General features: G+C 34.7%; 1 protein-coding gene across 1 annotated transcript; it reads left to right on the top strand.

The window, feature by feature from the left end:
* The first annotated feature begins 7,539 nt into the window (after positions 1-7,539).
* Positions 7,540-19,580, top strand: LOC117577576 (solute carrier family 46 member 3). Its single transcript, XM_034262414.2, has 5 exons — positions 7,540-7,886; positions 16,511-16,871; positions 16,937-17,338; positions 18,165-18,905; positions 18,968-19,580. Exons 2-5 carry the CDS (start codon positions 16,519-16,521, stop codon positions 19,287-19,289), a joined length of 1,818 nt encoding a protein of 605 aa, XP_034118305.1. The 5' UTR covers positions 7,540-7,886; positions 16,511-16,518; the 3' UTR covers positions 19,290-19,580.
* Positions 19,581-19,849: the final 269 nt, after the last annotated feature.

Genomic DNA, 19,849 nt, shown 5'->3' with positions numbered 1-19,849 from the left:
AGCAACAATCAAGCAAAAGAGTTTTTTTTTTTTATTAAATTGTTTGATTAATCGTTTAGTAACACATCATTTATTTAAAATATTACTTTGAAATGTAAGCTAATGATGTTCATATACACATTTTTTATTGTTGTGGAGTTTGTTGACTTTTTAAGAGCTTGAATATTGATTAAATTTGCACTTTATGATATTTTTGCAAATATTGGTATTCCTAAGTAAATTTGTTTGGCCTAAACTCTTTTTTTCGACTCTTTAAAATGTATTCAATTAAATGAATTTTTAAATAGTTCATTTTGTTTTAGTTCTTAGTAATGAAAAGCTTCTTGATTAAAACATTGGACATATAAACGCCAACAGATTTTAATCTCTGCATGAATATCCTTAAGAGTGATGCTCTTTGAAAATTAATAAATTTGATTAAAAGTGTTGCTGCCAGAAGGCTGCAATCTTCTCTTTAACTTTTATAATAATTTTATTTTTTTTTTTTTATTTAAATTATACATAAATGAGAAAGATCGAGAGATAGAGAAAGACATTTAAAAACTTTATATTTTTACGTTGGCTTTTTCTTTTACAGTGAGGCTTAATATTTAATCGATCTTTCGATAAAGTTGTTTAACATAAAATAACTAAAGATGTTATTCTCCCTTTAACATTATAAGCTTTGATTTAGTATTTTCGGCAACAAGGAGAATATTCTCAAATGCCAGACTCGTTATATTGTTTTTACAGGGTATTGGCAAGTCGAACAATTACATTTGGAGAATCTAGCAAATTGTTGTATATATATACCCTTAGTGGGTATTATAATTTTGTCACGAAATGTTTGAGGCATTCACAGAAACAATTTTGATTCTGTAATGTAATAATTATATAGTCAAATCTGCCAGTCAGGCTGACTGGCTAACTGACTGGCTGACTGACTGTTTGTCAGCTACTAAAATTTACTAAAGAAGAGTCAACAACTATTGACGCATAGTTCACAGTTGACAGGGTATTGAATCATCGGCTGTTGGCACAAATTATATCTAACTAGGCCTACTATTTTTTCATGGCAATTTTGGGGTGGCGATTTATAACGAGTGAGAAAATGGCAACAACAACAACAGCAGCAACAGCAGCAGCAGCAACAATCAAGCTTGTTGGCCAGCATTGAACTGGACAAAAGTAGCAGCAACTTGTTATATCTATTGCTGCTGCTTGTTAATTGCCTATTAATAATTATTGCTGGCTGCAAAAGCAAAACATTTGACACCTGCTCGATTCGATTTAATTCGATGCGATTCGAGTCTTTGGCTATTTGGCGATATCGCCACTTGCATCCGCCTCATCTGCTTCATCTCCAATCTCCAATCTACGATCTTCAATCTTTAAATTGTTTTTTACGATCTACGCACACTGATCTTTGGCTTCGTCTGCAGCTCATTTCGAGTTTTGTTTGCTTTGCTGTTTGCCTTCTTCGATAATTCTTGCTAATGAGCATTAAATATATATTATGCAAAACTATGAAATGATGTCAATTAACGTACTCAATTAATCAATTGAATTGGTCAATTGAGATGAGATTAAAAACCTTCGCTTAATGTGTCAAATTTTCGCGGGAGAGTTGCCCAAATTGGATAATTCGCAGTAGACGAAAAAGCAAAAACAAATCAAATCGAAATGAATGTGATTACGATTTAAAGTACGGATATATTTAATGTGTCAAGTGAAAGTTTGCTCAGGTCTATTTGATTTATTGGCAGCAGTTCGATGTCGAGAGTCATGTGACTCTATATAAGAGACTCCCCTCTCCATCCTCATCCTCAACTCTGTTCAATTCCACGAATTGAGCTGCTTGACAGTTGTCAAACAACAACTGCTGCTGATGATGTTGGTGTCTCTATGGTCTAATGTTTCCACTGATTATGCTGAGCCAAGTTGCCTCTCTTGTCTGTCTGTCTGTCTGTCTGTCTGTCTACTGACTGTTCGGCTGCTCGCCTGACGCTTGATTGCCGTTCGTTCACTTTGAATTTGAATACAACAAAGCGATCGCAAAACGGCTGCCTGCTGAGCTTGTATGCATCAAACTTGAAGATGCCAACACCAATCCGAGGGGAGCGGAGCAACAGACGTAAGCAGCAAATGATGGGACGGACTGGTGCGACTTGAAGTGCTGCTGCTGCTGTTGTAGCTGTGGCTGCTGCTGCTGGTGCCTTTGTTAACTGCTTGCAAACATAATTACAATTGGAAATTAATCAGCAGCGGCGGCTGCAGCGCGTTCCAAGCGACCAAACAAGCCGCATACTCGCCATAGAAGAGCATGATCAACTATTGGCATGATATGCAACGAGATATATAAAAGAATTTAAATTAAATTTACAATTTCTATATTATAAATCATATTTATGTCTCTCTTTTTAAATATAAAAACTTCAATTGTGATAATTCTAGAAGAATCCATTATGATAATTCTAGAACGTGATAATCTATTGGCATGACATGTAACGAGTCAGAAAATGACAATTACAGAATTTAAACTAAAGCGTAATAAAGAGATGCAAATTTAATTAAATTACATTTAGAATGTATTTACATATATATTATGGGTTACATTTATATTTAATCATTTATGATAATTCTAAGAATAAAATTAATTTATATTTTAAAACATAAAAGAGCATGATAGTTTATTTGTATGACATGCAACGAGATATTATAAAGAAGAATTTAAATTAAATTTACAATATCTATATTATGAATCATATTTATGTCTCCCTTTTCAACTATTAAAACTTCAATTATGATAATTCAAGGAATAATAATACCTTAAGTACAAAAAAAGAGCATGATAATCTATTGTCATGACATGCAACGAAGCAGAAAATGACAATTACAGAATTTAAGTTATAGCATAATAGAGAAAAGCAGCGCATATTTCATTAAATTGAATTTCAAATTTCTGTATTTATATGAATCCCTTTTTAACTATTACAAATTCATTTATGATAATTCTAAGAATAATATTAATTTATGTTTAAAAGCATAGAAGAGTATGATAATCTATTGGCATGACAAGCAACAAGAAAGAAAATTCGAAGCTGTTTTGTTTTGGTTAACAATCTGGTTATATTGGGAATTGTATGGTATATTTTGATCATAATATGTAGATCATCGTTATACCAAATTCAATCTTTGGTATATTTTAGTATTTTTGAGGTTTTTAATTCGACATATTCGTACTATATAGTATATTTGTAACCCAATTGTATATTTTCACTGATATACCAAATAAAGTCCTTGGTATACTTCAGTATTTTTGAGGTTTCGTTTCGATATACTCGTAAAATCTGGTATATTTGCAATCCAATGGTATAATTTCACCGATATACCAAATACAATCTTCGGTATATTTTAGTATTTTTAATATGTTATGTTAGTATATTTTTAAAAATAATACCGCACTGTTTTGCATTCCAAATTCGATTTCTTACTTGTTATTTCATTTCTATAGTAATCCATAACTGCAAAAAAGCGATTCTTTTAATAGCAAGTGCTTTGCAGTCGAGCCAACTCACTTGCTGCATTCAGTTGAGCTGAGCAGCTTGCATTCTCTTGTTGTTGCATCAAATTACCAAATGTTTAATAGCTGCACAAATACTGACAAAGACGACACAGGGTGTGCAAACATTCACAAATCGACGTACACAAATACATACATAGATAAGTAAATTATAATAAGTATTATGATTATTTGTAATTTTTTTCTTTATTGATACTTGTCATGTTTGGCCGCTGCAGCTGCAACAACAAAGGGCAGAGTCGGGCAAGCGGACAGACAGACGGACGGACGGACGGACAGACGGACAGACGGACAGCAGGGCAGCAGAGTCAATTTCGGTGGCAAAGGAGGCGGGAGAAGGCGTTGAGCGTTACAGCTCAGCGACGACAGTTTGCATCGGCATCAGTCAATGAGCTACTGAGCTGTGGTCTTTGCGGCATTGCGGCTTTGTAAGTCAAGGGCAGGTGGGCGTGGCAACAGCGCATAGCCGCATAGCCACATAGCCACCATCATCATCAAAGCACAACAATAAACAAGTGCGATAATTATGGCCAGACATAAAAACTGTTGATTGTTATATGCGAGTGGCAACAATTGGTTAGAGTCGAGTTGTTAGTTGGTTGAGTTGGTTGCCCACTTGGTTGGCTATCGAGGCGCAAAGAGCTGTCTATGACCTATTGAAGGGCATCAGAACACACTCACAGGGTTCTGAATACAATAACTGAAAGAAGAATCCGTGAGGGAATTTCCAGTTCAATTCTGGGAGTCCCTTGTTCAAATTGAAATTTAATGAAATTATCAATATTTATGCTAATTAGCAGAATGTCTCACTCTCTCTCTCTCTCTCTCTCTCGCTCTCCCTCCTTTATCTTGGTCTTTTTTTTATTTATCTTCCAAACAACGTCTGGCTGGGCAGGCGTAAATTGTTAATCAATACTTTGATGTTATCTTAAACGATACGTTTGAGTGTTAGTGTGAGATTCGGGCTTGTTCTAGTTAGCAAACACGGCTCAAACACTCGATAACAAGATAAATCATGCGACTACACTTCAAATTGCATTACACTTTCCCCTTTTCCTCCTCTCCGACTCTTATCCAGCCAGCAAGCTTAAGACCCGTTTTTTCTCTTGTTTCTTTTAAACCAAAAAGTGCTAACGATGTTGATGTCGTTCAAATGCAAAGATCCAAAAGGTGACAAGGCGAAAATGATTGGAAACTTCAATAGCAGCATTGACGTGTTCACAATTAATAGCAAAAGCCCGCAATTCACAATTGTTTGCATATAAACACACACACACATACTAATACGTCTATATATCATACTCTGCAACAAATGGATGCAGCTCAACGGGTATATCAATCGATGCTTGTAAATAAAGTTTCACCTGTTCTTAGGTACATACTTAATAAATGATCTTTTTCTAATACAATACTTTCCGAATAAGAAAGAAGCACATTGTCTATAGTGTATATTTTATGTATCTATATATATCGTAGATCTAAAATAAAGCCTTCTTATTAAGTATGTATTATATTGTGAATTGTATATCTTGTATCTATCTATATCGCAGATCTAAGATAAAGCCTCCTTATATTAAATATATTAAAAGGAACTTTCAGCAGCAAATGTTTGGGACTAATGTCTGCACCTATTTTTGTTAAGGAAATGATCAAATAAATAGTGCTAGTGTTCATTTTAATTATATCTAACCTTCTTTAATAAATAAACACTTTAGTTAATAATGAAAAATATAAAAAAAAGAAAAACTAAATATTACACAAGAGAATCAAATAATGTTTTCTTTAAAGCAATATTAAAACAAAGTCATTCAAATTTTATTCACATTTGTGGAAAGGCAAGAAACTTGTGCTCAAATATTTAAACAATGTTATAGATAAGATTGAAAATAATTAAAAAATGTTGAAGTAAAAAGTTGTAGAAGTTGTAGAAGTGGAACTAGTAGCACTTTTAGATGTTGTTTTTCTATCTGTAAACGGTTTGTAGTAGAGATAAAAGCAGAAGGTAATCAGTAATTGATGTTGTAATAGAAGTGATAATAGTCGAAGAATTGCTTGTAATAATAAAAGCAGTCATATAGAATACAATCAGTCGTAGAAGAAATAAAAAAAAGGCGTTTAATAGTCCAAAAATATAATATAGCAAGTAATGTGTTAATATTTAAAGTATCTCAAAATAATGAATTGACGTAGAAAGCAGTTTAATTGAAAAATATTTGTATTTCACATGTGGGTGAGAATTTTAAAGAAAACAATTGATGAGCACACGCCAATTAAATCTTTTTCCACTTAAATAGATTAAAAATTAAACTAAGTGAAAACTAACTAAACTAATTTTTAATCTATTTAAGTAGAAAACGAAAATATAAAACAAATAGAAGCAAGGGGTCAAAGCATATTAAAGAATAGTCAAAATTAGTTTTACGCTGGGGAATTAAAAAACTAGTTTCATATAGTCGAAATGACTAATAATAAAAATAATTAGTATAGTACTTAAGAAAACAAAAAACAAAAACTATTATTAGTTTTATTAGAATTTAAAAATAAACGTTTTTGGAGACTTTATGCTTATTGTAGAGTGATAAATAATATATATAATAAAAATAATGGCAATGTAGTACACAATAAAAACAAAAACTTTTATTATTTTTGTTAGAAACTGAATTGAATTAAAAAAAATCGAGGTAATAAAAACTAAACTATTTTAAATTTCCATTGTCAAAAGTTGAATAGCAAATAAGAACAATAATAGGAGTATAGAAAATCATATAAAAAAAAGCTAGCAATATAATTCACTACACGAAATTAATTTAAAGTACTTGAATTTTTAAGTATGCAGTAACTAAATATTCAATTGAGTTAAAACTAGGCAATTTAACTAAATTAAATTTGTCTTGGCTATAGTAAATATTTTTAAGGTATACAGTAATTTAATATTAAAATTACATTAATTTCATGGCAACATTAAACAAAAAAAAACTTATATAATTATAAAAACTAAACATTCACTAAAATGTATTTGTATGGTAAATGTAATGTTCCGTAACTAAATATGAATTTAATTTAATAAACAATAATAATAATAGAGTAAATAATAATAATCTAGCAAATACAAAAGTTTGTTAATGTGAGAACAGTAGCTAAATATGAAATGAATTTTGAAATAAAACGAAATGATTATTTAAAATGACAACGTAATTATAGTACGAAGTAATAATAACTGTGAAAAGTTATTTAAAAATATACAAAAAGTAAATGCATATTTCTCTTTTTATTTATGAACTGAACTGAACTGAACTGAAATGTAGCGAATGCATTTGCGATGCACAGCCACAATAATAATAATAATGCATTTGTTGATTTACTTTTGTCGCAGAGACAACGAACTACGACGATCGATAATCACAGTCACAGAGTGACTTACAATGACACACTTACATATACATACGTATGTATGTGTATATAGTAACTGTATACAGGGTGTGTGTGGAGTCGAGCATGCTCGGCTAGAGCTTCGCTTCTGTCTGGTGAATTGTGTCTGAATATTTGTGTATCTTTTCGCAATAGAGCCAGAGAAATTTAAGTGGACACTGACTCGTTGCTCAATGCGGTCGTAAGATGGATGTATTTACGTATGGCTTACGTTCGTATATCATTTATTTATACAAGTATATTAATAATATTTCTTTATTTTTTCACATTTTTTTGGCACTTGCGACACGCAGCAACAGCAACAGCAACAGCGTCCGAGGCAGAGACAGCGGCAACAACACTCAGTCGCTTATCACACGCGTCGCCGTCGCCGTCGCAGTTGGCGTCGCAGTTGCTTGGAGCTTGGATCTGGGCAGCGATCGTCATTGCTTTGCCGCCCGCACTATGACAGCGACTGCGACGGCGACTGCGTCGGCGACTGCGACGCAAGCAGCGTTTACCGTGTGGCGCGAGTCTCGGAGTCGAGTCGACGGCACTCATCAAATTCAATACGAATTTTAGTCGCTGAGTTTAGCTCAACGTCGCTGGTTTAGGTACATGGCAAAGCTCGTTAACTAAGCCTCGTTTCAATCAACAACAAAAAGCAACGACGAGAGAACAATAAACAATAAAGTTACAACAACGGTGCGACATGTTGTTATTGTTGTAGAATTTCACGCAGAATACTCAACCGCGACTCAAAACAAAAAGAGAAAATAAACAAATCCGAGTTCGAGATCGAGATCGAGATCGTCGTGCAATCAAAAAATTCCCGATAAGAAAGAAAGAAAACAATCTGACTGACGAGAAAGTATCTAGGATATCAAAGATACTTGCTAATAGATAGCTATCTAAAGTGAGTTAACCCTTAGTTTTATATGCTGTCTATGTGTGTTGGTGTGTGTGATAGTGTGTGTGTCTGACTGTGTCTCTGTGTGTGTGTGTGCTTTTACTACTAATTTCATTAAAGACATGTAAATTAAATCAAATTCGCGTTTGTCGTGAAATTTGTTTGCGCTCGTTTATGCATTCCTCTCTTTTTCTATCCCTCCTTCTCTCTATCTCTCTCTCTTTCTCCCCTGTGTGTGTGAGTTTGTTTGACAATACACATTTTACCATATACTTAGTTATTGTTGCTCTCTGCGACAACAGCAACAGTTGTTCTTGTTGTTGCTGTTGCTGTTGCGTGCCAGCGGCATCAACAAAATTACTTACTACAAATTGTCCACGTTCATAACATTTTTTTTACTCTGCTCGAATTCATATTCTTCTTTTTTGATTTCCTTGGCATTTTATATTTATATTGCTGCATTACTATTTTTAGTATTTATTTACATAAACACATTAACAATTTCAGTTTTTTTTTTGTTTTCCCTCCAAGGCGAATAATTGCATAAACATAACTTTTTTATTTTATTTTGAATTCGTATTTATAATCATTTGTTTCATATTTGTTTGCCATATTTTATTTTTATTTTAGGCCTAATATTTTTATTATTGTTTTACATAAACAAAAGTTTTTTTAATTTATAATTTGATTTTTTTCTCTCTTTTTGTTTTTTGTCTTCTTTAATTTTAATTACTTTCATAGGCAACACAACACTATTTTTATTCTGCATGAATTCAAATTTTATTCATTTTATATTTGCTGTAATTTTTTTTTATTTTTGTACTGCTCTTTTTATTATTTATTAACACAAACACAAGTCTTTTTTAATTTACGATTTAATTTTTTTTTTTTCATTTCATGTCATTTTCAATTTTAATAATAAATATAATTAATTTTAAATATAACATTTTTTAAACTGTTCGAATTCATATTTTTGTTTTTATTTCTTTGCCATATTTTATTTATAGCTTTGTGCTGCTATTTTTGTTATTTATTTACATAGACCCAAATCTTTTTTAATTTATAATTTCGTTGGTTTTTTTTTTTTTTTTTTGTTTCTCCTTCAAGTTTAATTAATTGCATAGGAAACTTTTTTAAAGTATTTTTTTTTCTTGTTTTGCTAATTTGCAAAATACACTTGTGTTAGTGTTCGTGTGTGTGTGTGTGTGTGTGTTGATTCAATTCAAATTTTTTAAGCGTTTTCGGGGATTTTTTTGTAGTTGTTGTTGTGTGTTGCTGCTGTGTTGCTTCTCTGTTTTGATTGCCAAATTAGTGGATAATTCTTCAAAGCGCTCTTTCGCTCTGCTTTGCTTTGCTTTGTTTTGTTTTTTTTTTTTTTTGTATTTTGTTTTGTTTACGCAGTCGCACACGTCGCCTGTCGGAACTACCGCAAATTGCGACTGTTTAAGCCCCATAAATTAAGCGTTGTCTATTCAAAAAAGCACTCGAAACACTCACTTCAATCCCATGCGTAACTGTGTGTGTGTGCGAGTGTGCACAACTATTTTTAGCTCTTCATTTGATATCATTGAATTGCGCATAAATAAAACGTAGAGTAACGTTTTATCTGCTTCGTTTTTTTTCTATTCGCTTTTTGCAACTAATTGTATTTAATTATTTTCAATTTAGATCTGAACTAAAGCACTGTTTAATTTCGTATGTTTTGTCGCACGTCGTCAGCTTCCTCCTCCATCATCATCATCTGCCCACAATATTTGTATCTGGGTATCGTTGCGATGTATCTGTATCTCGCAGATAGACATGCAATCAATAACTTAATGGACAATTCGGAGCGACGTCGTGTGTGCGAGGTCTGCTTGTATGTGTGTGTGTGTGGAGGTGTGTGAAAAGTTTTGTCAGCAGCCGGAAATGGGTAAAAATATGATTAGAGAGAACCCGGCAAATTTCCAGCGAATTTCCCGCAAATTGAATTTGTTTATTAACTGGCTACGCTTGTTTTCACAGCAGAGCCTCCAACACATCATCATCATCATCATTATCATCATCATCGTTGTGATCATCTAATAAGCTAATTGTCATTTGTAATTTTGTTGTTTATCAGTTCGATGGTTAGTTTTGTCCATTATTATTTTGTGTTACACTCAGATTCCCGGAAACATCAGCATGCGACAATTATTGGAGTTACTTCCTAATGATGATTACACGATTTTCTTCGATATTTATTATACCCGCTACCCATAGGGTAGTTTTTTTTTAGCCAATGTATTAAGTAATTAGATAGCCCTGAGCTAAAGCGATAATTACCTTATCTTTTGTTATATCTATAATAACAAAATGTTTCAGAAGAAAGCTAAAATGAATGTAAGGAAGTTCGAACTTAAGATTAAAGACATTCGATATGTTTCTTTCTTCTCTTTTATTAGAGCTAAAACGAAGAAGCTAATGCAGAGAGCTTCACCTTAAGATTAAAGATATATTTCTTAACCATGCTGAGAATATTCAATTCCACGTTTTATCGTTGTTTCCCTCATTTTTTTTTTACAACTAATTGTATTGAAATTTCTTCAATTTATAACGGAATAGAAGCATTGTCTAACTTCTATCATAAGTTTAAAGACATAACTATCAAGACTTAACTATGCTGAGAATATATTAGCAGCTGTTTCTTTGTCACATCGTGTTCGTATAAAATACACTTTAAAGTACATCCGATGTAATCAGCTTTATGCAAGATGAACATGTTCGATTATCTCGAAATATATATAAATGAATTACAATTCTTAGTAAATCAATTGTTATGCATAGTGAAGAAAATCACTGCTGCAATTCATTGAACTTGGCAAGAGCTATAAATAAATCAATATCAATTTCTATTACTCAATTGACACATTTGTCTGTCTCCGTCTGTCTGTCTGTCTGTCTGTCCGTCTGTCTTCTGTCCGGTAGTTAGTTAATATGCTGGATCACGACGCTTCCTGGTAGAGACACCAAATCAAAATCAAAATCAAAAAACTAAAACCTAAACCCAAGTCCAAAAAAAGAGTGCATCGTCGACGTGCCACAGTCGCTGTAATGAAGCAAATGACCTCAATGAAAATGTTTACGTTTTTTCTACTGGGTTCAACGCACGTTTCTTTTTTTGTATTTTTATTTTTATTTTCAGTTTGGGTGACATTGATAGCATTACTATAATAAATAGTAAAAGCAGCTGCACAGTTGGCCGCTGAATGCTAATTAATTGCTTATCGCACTACCGAATTCATTGCGAATAACTCTCTATGACCATGAAAGAGTCAGAACAACAGAACAGAAAAGTGGAACGCATTGTTTTCGAGTTTCAACTAGTTCGCGATATTGTAATTCATGTTTTTTAACCATAAGTTGTTTTAGTTTTGCTATACAATTTATAGACATATTATATAACAATCTAAGAAGGCTATAGTCGAGTGTGCTCGACTGCGAGATACACGCTACCCGTTTTTAATAAGAGGAAAGCAGTTCAATTTTTTTTTTATTAAAATATACCAAATTAAAATGCCAAAAGATACTAAGATATACCGAAAACTAACCTTTTTAAATTGCACTATTATATACCAAAATACTAAAATATACTGAATGCTATATTTGGTATATTGATATACTATTACTTTAAAATATACCGAATCGAAATACCAAAAAATTAAAAATATACCAAAAACTTTATTTGGTATATTAATATACTATTCAATTTAAAGTACACTATTATATACCAAAATACTAAAATATAATGAATTTGGTATATTGTTATACTATTACTTTCAAAATATACCATACAGTATAAAATATACTAATCTATATAAAAATACTAAGATATACCCATGTCTATATTTGGTATATTCAATTTGTAGTGTGTATCTTAAAATACACCATAGAGTACAAAATATATCAGACTTCTACTCGATGGTTATAGGGTATAACAAGACAACAATCAAATGACAATTTAGTGAGTTCTAAACCATTATAATTTATGCACGCTATTAAAGTTGTTTATTGTGATAGGTAATAATTTTATAAACTATAAATATAAACCAAAAATACTACTAATTAATTTGGATGTTTAAAAACGTAGTTTAATTATTAAGTTATTGTCATCATTAGTTTGCATAAGAAGTTTCCCAAATTTTGGCGACAACTAAGAACAGGTTTAGTCTTATTTATGTTGATGTTTTTGTTGGTATCAATCTGATAAGATTTGTATATTGGGGCTTCTACATATTACTTAATTCAAATGCAAATCACTGGCGAAAAATATTTGGCGAATTGAAAAATTCAGCTGCAATTAAAGGCAATTAAAACAAGCTATTTGCGAGCAGAGGAAAAACGAGCGAAATACTTGCCAGAGTATTTAAGAACCTAACAAAGCATGATAATGAACTTTATCACATACGATATACATTATACGACAACTACAACTGTGTGCGTGTGTGTGTGTGTGTCCAAATAGATAGACGCTATAATTAACTCAAGCTTCAACTGAGCTGTCTTTTGGGCGGCAGAAGCAGCGACGTCGACAGCGACGGCGACTGCGACGTCGAAGTCGACGTCAGTGGCGTTGACGGAAGTTGAAGATTAAAGCCGCCAGCGATGCACTTTATGGGTCGTTCAATAGGTGTGTGTGTGTGTGTGTGAGTGTGAGTGTGTATGACTGTGAGTGTGTATGACTGTCAAGGTCAATTAGCTTTGCTTAATTTCTGTCACTTTTAATGCTTGCTACAAAACAAAAACACACAGCAAAAAAAAAAAATAAAAAAAACAACAAAAAAGAAAGAAAAGAAAAATGAGTTAGTCTCTAAAGTCTCGAAAATGTGTGTTGTTCACTTACAATCAGATTTATGACCACACTTGAGAAATATAATATCAACTAATAAAATACAATATACTCGCATTTTGGACTTTCACAAATTAGATATATGATATAAACATTTGTATATCCAATTAGTCAAATATGTCGGTATTACTCATCCTCATATTATCACCACTTTCATTTGAGTTTGAATTGTGAATCTAAAAATAGCAAAAGCAAAACTACAATGTAACATATAATGCATTGTATAAGAACTCAAACTCAGTTTGCCGGCTGTCAAAGTGCGGCATTATCATTCCTGGAAATTGTGTGCATTACAATAGTAGACGCGAGTTCTATCTAATTTTTCAACTATTGAAATTTAATAGATGTAATTATCAGATTGTTGAGATAGGCCGATTAAATAAACTATTTTGTATTTCCCCCGCTTGATAAATATAGATCAACTATCAACTGTTCAGAGTTGGGCTTTAAAATATACTATATACTATATACTAGCTTGGTATTTCTTTTTGTTAGTATCTACAACTTGTTCTGCAAAAATTGTTGGTCATATATAATATTACGGAATCCAATTTGACTCTAACCAAAACTTGTTTTTGCTGACCCCATTTGAAATGCTCTTCAAATGATCTTTGTAGCTGCGCTTGATGCCGAATCGGTAATCATCCGAGTCTAAAGTCTTTCGCAACCAAGCGAAATATTTTCAAATTACTTCACAAACAGATAAAACACAAAACCTTTGACGTTAGTTAAAATTCTTCGGGGGGTTTCGCTAATAATCACCTAATATACTATTATATTGTATGTATGTTAAACTGCAATAACAATGATAATAAAAATCGACAAACAAAAGACTGCCGTTGGTAAACAAAAAAGAACACTCGTCGGGAAATTCCATAAAGATAGGAATACCGTATTGAGTTCCTAACCAAACATGGACACAAATGTAATTATATTTTCCAATTGCCGTAATTCGATGAAAATGCCTCGTGTTGTGTTCTACGAGATGTTCTTCTGTCAGGTGACAAACAAAAACGAAAATGAAAACGAAAAAAAAATACTTATAAAGAATATAGCAAAAGCAAGCAACGTAAACAAGCTTCATTAAGTATCGAGAAACAGCTGCTGTGCCACAGTGGGCTCTGCACATTTTTGATGTCCTCATAAATAGCATATTGAGGAGCCCATTAAACGAACATTCACTTTGCATAAAAATAATACTTTAGAAATCAAAGTCCAAACGGATCATAAATTTTCCAACTTTTATGTTCAATCCATAATGTATTTTTTATGTTTATTCGCTTTAAATGATTGCGATCTATAGAGGAGTATTTTAAAATGTTCTTTCAGTCGTTTCAGTCTATTAAGTATTATCTGTGATGGGATTGTATTTAGTTTATTTCTATGCGAACTTATTAATATGTTTTACGCTGAATATCTTCTTGGTTGTTTTCTTTAATTGTTTTGTCATTGCTATCATATTATGTTGGAAATATTATACTCATATAACGTACTTCTATACAGAACTCAAAAATCCGAAATAAATACTTTTAATAAAGTTTGAAACCGATTTCTTAGCCCAAGTGTGAAAATTCTTTTTGTTTGTTTTTATTTTACACGATTAGCGGATTAAACCATTTCTAGTAATTTATATTAATGTTATTCAGTTACGTTTATTTATTTGTTTGATAATATTTATGAAATAATTATTCGTTACCGAATCGTAATTATAATAATATCTTAAAGATTGATTCAAGAATTTTGTAAAAGCCTTTTACGCTGATTGTATATATTTTGTAAATCTTGAAATCGGATAGGAATGGAATTTAGCAACTTAATGCTGTTATTTTAATAACTATTTTGAGTTAATAATTTATTAATTTGAATTCGTGATATATATTTTGTACTACCTTTGCGTGTGTTGATCCCACTGTGCTTCGCAAAGGTTGATCGAGAGTATGGCGAAGTAGTACAATGAAGTAATGCCCTGACAGCACAGAGAGTAAATGACAATGATAATTGATAATGATAAGCGTTGCACAGCAGCCGCCTACACTGTCAGCGTTAACGTCAACGTCAGCGTTGTGCGCTGCTGGCGTCGACGTCGACGTCGTCGTCGTCGTTGCGCTTGATTGACACTCGAGTTCCGCTTATAGTATGAGGAGGAAGAGGATGGGGATGGGAATGGAGATGGGGATGGGGAGGAGGAGCAGGCCAAAACAAAACAAAAGCGAAAAGCGAAACGCGAAGCCGAAGCCCCGAAACGGAATACAAAGCGAAATACTTTCGCTGGCGATTGTCACAAAAGCGAATAATCCAATCAGAATAAGTGGGAGATGCGCACAAAAATAGAATGACAACAAAACTGTCGCAGTCCAGAGGGGGGCGGAACGGGAGGCGTGGCATGTGCTAGGGCAAAGAGCGGACGGACGGAGCGGACGTCAAGTGAAGCTTGAAGCTTGGCCATGCCATGATTAATACTCATACGAGTACTCATACACTCATACACCCATTCATTCGCATTCACGCACTCAGCTAGTTGGAATTAGAGATCGCAAATGGTTGATTGATTGATTTCAATCTGGATCCAATGATGGATCCATGGAATGCAGATTAAGCGTTAGGTGTGCGGCTATATTTTATATGTAGTATGCGGAATCTATGCACATCAATTATGGAATGTCATCTCAGAGGTTTCAGCTAACAAAACTACATCGGAATTCGCCTTGAATCTTGAATCTCAATGGCAAAATATGAAATTGGTTTTTGTTTGAATTGATTATTCGTTAGATATGGCATGACAATAAATCAATTTTATATCGCATACTTATTTCAAGATTCTTAAGATCTACAATTCAAAGAGCTTATAATGAAACAGTATTTTTGATGATCTTATTGAGTGAAAAATATAGTTTATATAGTTTTGAATTGCCCAAGGAATACATAAACAAAACCTGCTCAAACCCTGAAAGCTTGTCAACATTGAACCCTAAACATACATTTTTAAATCGAAATCCTTTAATTTTGTTTAAGATTGAAAAATTTAAAATAAAAATTAATTTGTATATTTACGACTTGTTTTAATAGATCAATTCTTATACTAAGCGTTTTATATAGTTTGTCTGCCTTGCATAAAATGAAATGCTTAAAAGCTTAGCGAATATACGAACCCAAAGCAAAGCTTAGCAAAGACAAACACCGAACTTGATCAAATTGATTGCTCTCAATTCTTTCTCAGTTTGTAAAATGTTGGTAGTTTAAGCACAGAATACAATTAAGTAGAAATTACTTTAACCAAATGCAATTCTTTTTATCAAATTTTTCAATTGTATAAAAAATCCAATGCTTTTTCTTTTATTTGCTGCCAGAAGAATTGCACCAATTCATTTATGCTGCTTAGTGCAATTCGAAAATATTATTTATGGACAATATTTTATGTCTATAATGAATGCTAGAAATAATTTCAACAACAGAAATTTAGTGTTATTGTCTATTTTATTCTTGTTTTAATGTCATGTTCATTTAGTTTGCTTTTTTGAAGTATAATTCTTGGTTTTAGTAATAAATTAATTTTAACAAAGTGCTAAGCTTGTTATCAAAATATATAAAAGATGCACTCATGAATTTTTGATGCTTTTTCTTACAATTAAGCAATAATTTATGTAGACTTGAGGGTTTAAATGATTGATTTATTATTTTTTTAACTTATGCTTAGCAACACAAATTTACTTTTTTGTTATTATAATTGTAAACTAAATAATATGTTCTTATATTCTACCAACAGTTTCCGAGATGTCACCCAAGGACGGCGGCGGCATGGACCTGTCCAAGCACAGCAACAAATACACGCTTAACCATGCCTCGACCCTGGCCCCCGCGCAGCTGGGCAGCCCCGCCGAAAAGGCGGAGGCAAGCAGTGCAAAGACAGCGACGCCTCCGACGACGCGCACCTGGCGGGAGAAGCTGCGTCTGGTTGCCAACAACATCACTGTGGAGCCCATCCTGGCCGCCTACATAATGCCCAGTGTGCTCTCGAATCTGGCCACACAGAATCTGAACCTGGAGAAAGCGTGTCGCGTGAACATGGCCTATGGCGATGAGATCTGCGATGCGCTCACTCGTCGCCAAACGGCGAACTACACTCTGTAAGTGAGAGTTGAAACTCCTTGGAAAGTCATGATGAACAATAATGATTTATTTACTTTTATAGCGAGGAGGAGACAGTGCAACAGATGGTGGCTCGAATGGCTGCGTGGAAGACTGTCATTCAATCGCTGTTCCCCTGCCTGCTGATCCTCTTCTGGGGCTCGTGGAGTGATCGCCACCGACGACGCAAGCCCTGCATCCTCATTCCGGTCGTCGGCGAATTCCTTGGCGTTGTCGGTCTCATGCTCTGCGTCTACTTTGAGAATGCGCCCATGGAGGCGGCCGCCTTGACCGAGGCCATCTTTCCATCGCTCAGCGGCGGCTGGTTCACCATGCTGATGGGCGTCTTCAGCTACATTGCTGACATCACCACCGAGGAGGAGCGCACTCTGCGCATCGGCATCCTCAATGTCTGCTTCTCGGTGGGCGTGCCCATTGGCATGGCATTCAGTGGAGTCCTGCTCAAGTAGGTTGATCTTTGCTATAGTAATCGAATTCTAGTAATCTATCATTTGTCTTCATCTTTATGTAATCAAAGGGTTATTTTCATGATTTGTCTTCTGATTAACTTTATTCTTGTTGACTGGTTCTTAAACAAAGTCTTATTTTTTTTTAATTGCGCTCTTCCTGTCGCTACTCAATTTCTTCCGATCTTTAACTTTTAATTACTAAAACCTTTAATAAAAATCTTCTTTTTTCTAATTAAATTAGTTTAACACATACAGATCTCATTTCTCTTCCTTATCGCTTTCTTTCTTAACCAAATGAAGTCCTTTCAAAATTGAATTAAATTTTCAACTCTTTCAACCTTGAGTTAAATCATTTGAATCAATATTAAAATATAATTTAATACTTCTAAGTTCTCAATATAGTAATACCTCTAATAATAATGGAAATCCTCTAATTCTTAATCTAGGAAAACTTCGAAGCATTTCTTTTAGCAAACTCTTTTAACATATATTTTAATCCTAACCTAAACGCTTAATTTAAAACTTCTTTATTCTCTAATAAACGTTCTTTAATTTCTCTTTCTAATCTTATATTTAAAACTTTGTTAGAGTGTCACTTAACTGAATTATTTCGATAATCCTATAATAATCTCTATTCGAAGAGTTACATCTCCATTCCTTTAATCGTTATAATAACCTCTATTCTAATACTTTCAAATTCCTATTACATCCAATACAATTATTTTTATATGCAATCGAATTTTGCAAATCCTAAATTGAAAACTCTTCTCAAACTCTTCTAAGCTCTGATTAATTCATTTCAATGCTCAATTTAATTTACAGACAAATTGGCTTTTACGGCGTCTTCTCGATTTCGGCTGCTTTCTACGTGCTCGCCTTCGTCTATGGCTTCTTCTTCCTCGAGGAACCCGTTGCAAGACCCGAGAAGACGGCGCCCCAAAAGAGCCTACTGGCCGATTTCTTCGACAAGGAGCACGTGGTGCAGACGTTCCGAGTGGCCTTCAAGAAGGGCGAGAATCAGAGGCGCCAACGCGTTATCCTCCTGATGATCGTAGTGATGGTGATCATTGGACCGCTGCACGGTGAGATGGCGGTCACATATCTCTTCACACGCTTCCGATTCAATTGGTCGGAGGTGGAGTTCAGCTTCTTCTCCACCTACGCGATGTTCACGGGTCTCATTGGTGTCATCTTCTGTGTGGGCATTCTGTCGCACAAACTGGAAATCGACGATGCTTTGGTTGGCGTCTTATCGAGCACCTCGAAGATCCTGTCGTCCTTTGTGTACGCGTTCGCTACGCTCCCATGGCACATGTATTTGGGAGGTTTGGTCGAGATCTTCAATGGCACCGCGTTCATTGCGATGCGCTCGATTGCCACCAAGCTGGTGTCCAAGGACGAGCTGGGCAAGGTGAACTCGCTGTTCGGCGTCGCCGAAGCTCTCATGCCCATGGTCTTTGCACCCATGTATACGACGTTGTATGCGGCCACATTGAAGGTCCTTCCGGGTGCGTTCTTCCTGCTGGGTGGCGGACTCACCATGTTCTCCGTGGGCATCTTTCTGTGAGTAGCAAATGTTGTTTCACTTTGTATGAGATTAAGCAAGCAACTCTTTCTTTTTGCAGCTGGATGTACCGCTTCCAGGTGAAGCAGCGTCGCAAGCAGGCGCGTCCTGATACGGAGCAGGGTTCGTTCCGGGAGACCAATGGCAGCATTAATGCCGTCGAGGCTTTGGCGCTGGCCAGCGAGGCGAAGGGTCAGCTAAATGGCATCATTGCAAATGTGATACACGAGTCCTTGGAGCATGCGGAACCACCACCACCACCACCAACAACAACAACAGCAGCGGCGACGACGACGGCGTCGACGACGGCAACGCGGCAAAATGGCATTGAGAATCGTGGTTTCGTGCAGGACACGCTGGAGGCCAAGGCAAAGGATGCTTAGGATTATGCACCGCCCTCACCCCGCCCCGTCTGTTATATAATTATTCTGTACCTACTTATGTTACTGCAAAATACTTCTCTACATCGCTTTGTAGTAGTTTGTCCCCCCCGCCCCGGGTCACGTATTATATGTACCTAAGTATCGTACGATCTGTAAATTGTTTAGTCCTAAGTTCCACACAAAGAAAAAGCAGTTGGATTTCGATGGCCAAGTGCTTTTGTCTATTATTTTTTTTGATTTTTTTTTTATTAGCTTTAAGGCTGTAAAAGTATTGAATAAATTTAATAACGTCCACAATCGGTGTTTGACCTTTTGGGAGGCAGAGACAGAGGCTGAGGCTGAGGCGGAGGCATGGCGGCCATGGCAGGATGTGCCGGACGGCGCATTGACCAACCATTTGACTATTGAACACTGTAATCAGTTTTTGTGGCCCCAGCGTAGCGGCAATTACACACACAAATAACCCAGTCCGACTTGCACAGTCCTGTCCTATCATGTCCTATCCTGTCCAGTCCTCTGCTGTCCTGTCCTATCCTATCCTGTGCTATTCGGCTGGCCTA

The sequence above is a fragment of the Drosophila albomicans genome, chromosome X (assembly GCF_009650485.2).
Source record: "Drosophila albomicans strain 15112-1751.03 chromosome X, ASM965048v2, whole genome shotgun sequence".
Taxonomy (NCBI): domain Eukaryota; kingdom Metazoa; phylum Arthropoda; class Insecta; order Diptera; family Drosophilidae; genus Drosophila; species Drosophila albomicans.
Note: the sequence above shows the minus strand (reverse complement) of the source record. Positions and strands in the feature narration are given on the sequence as shown.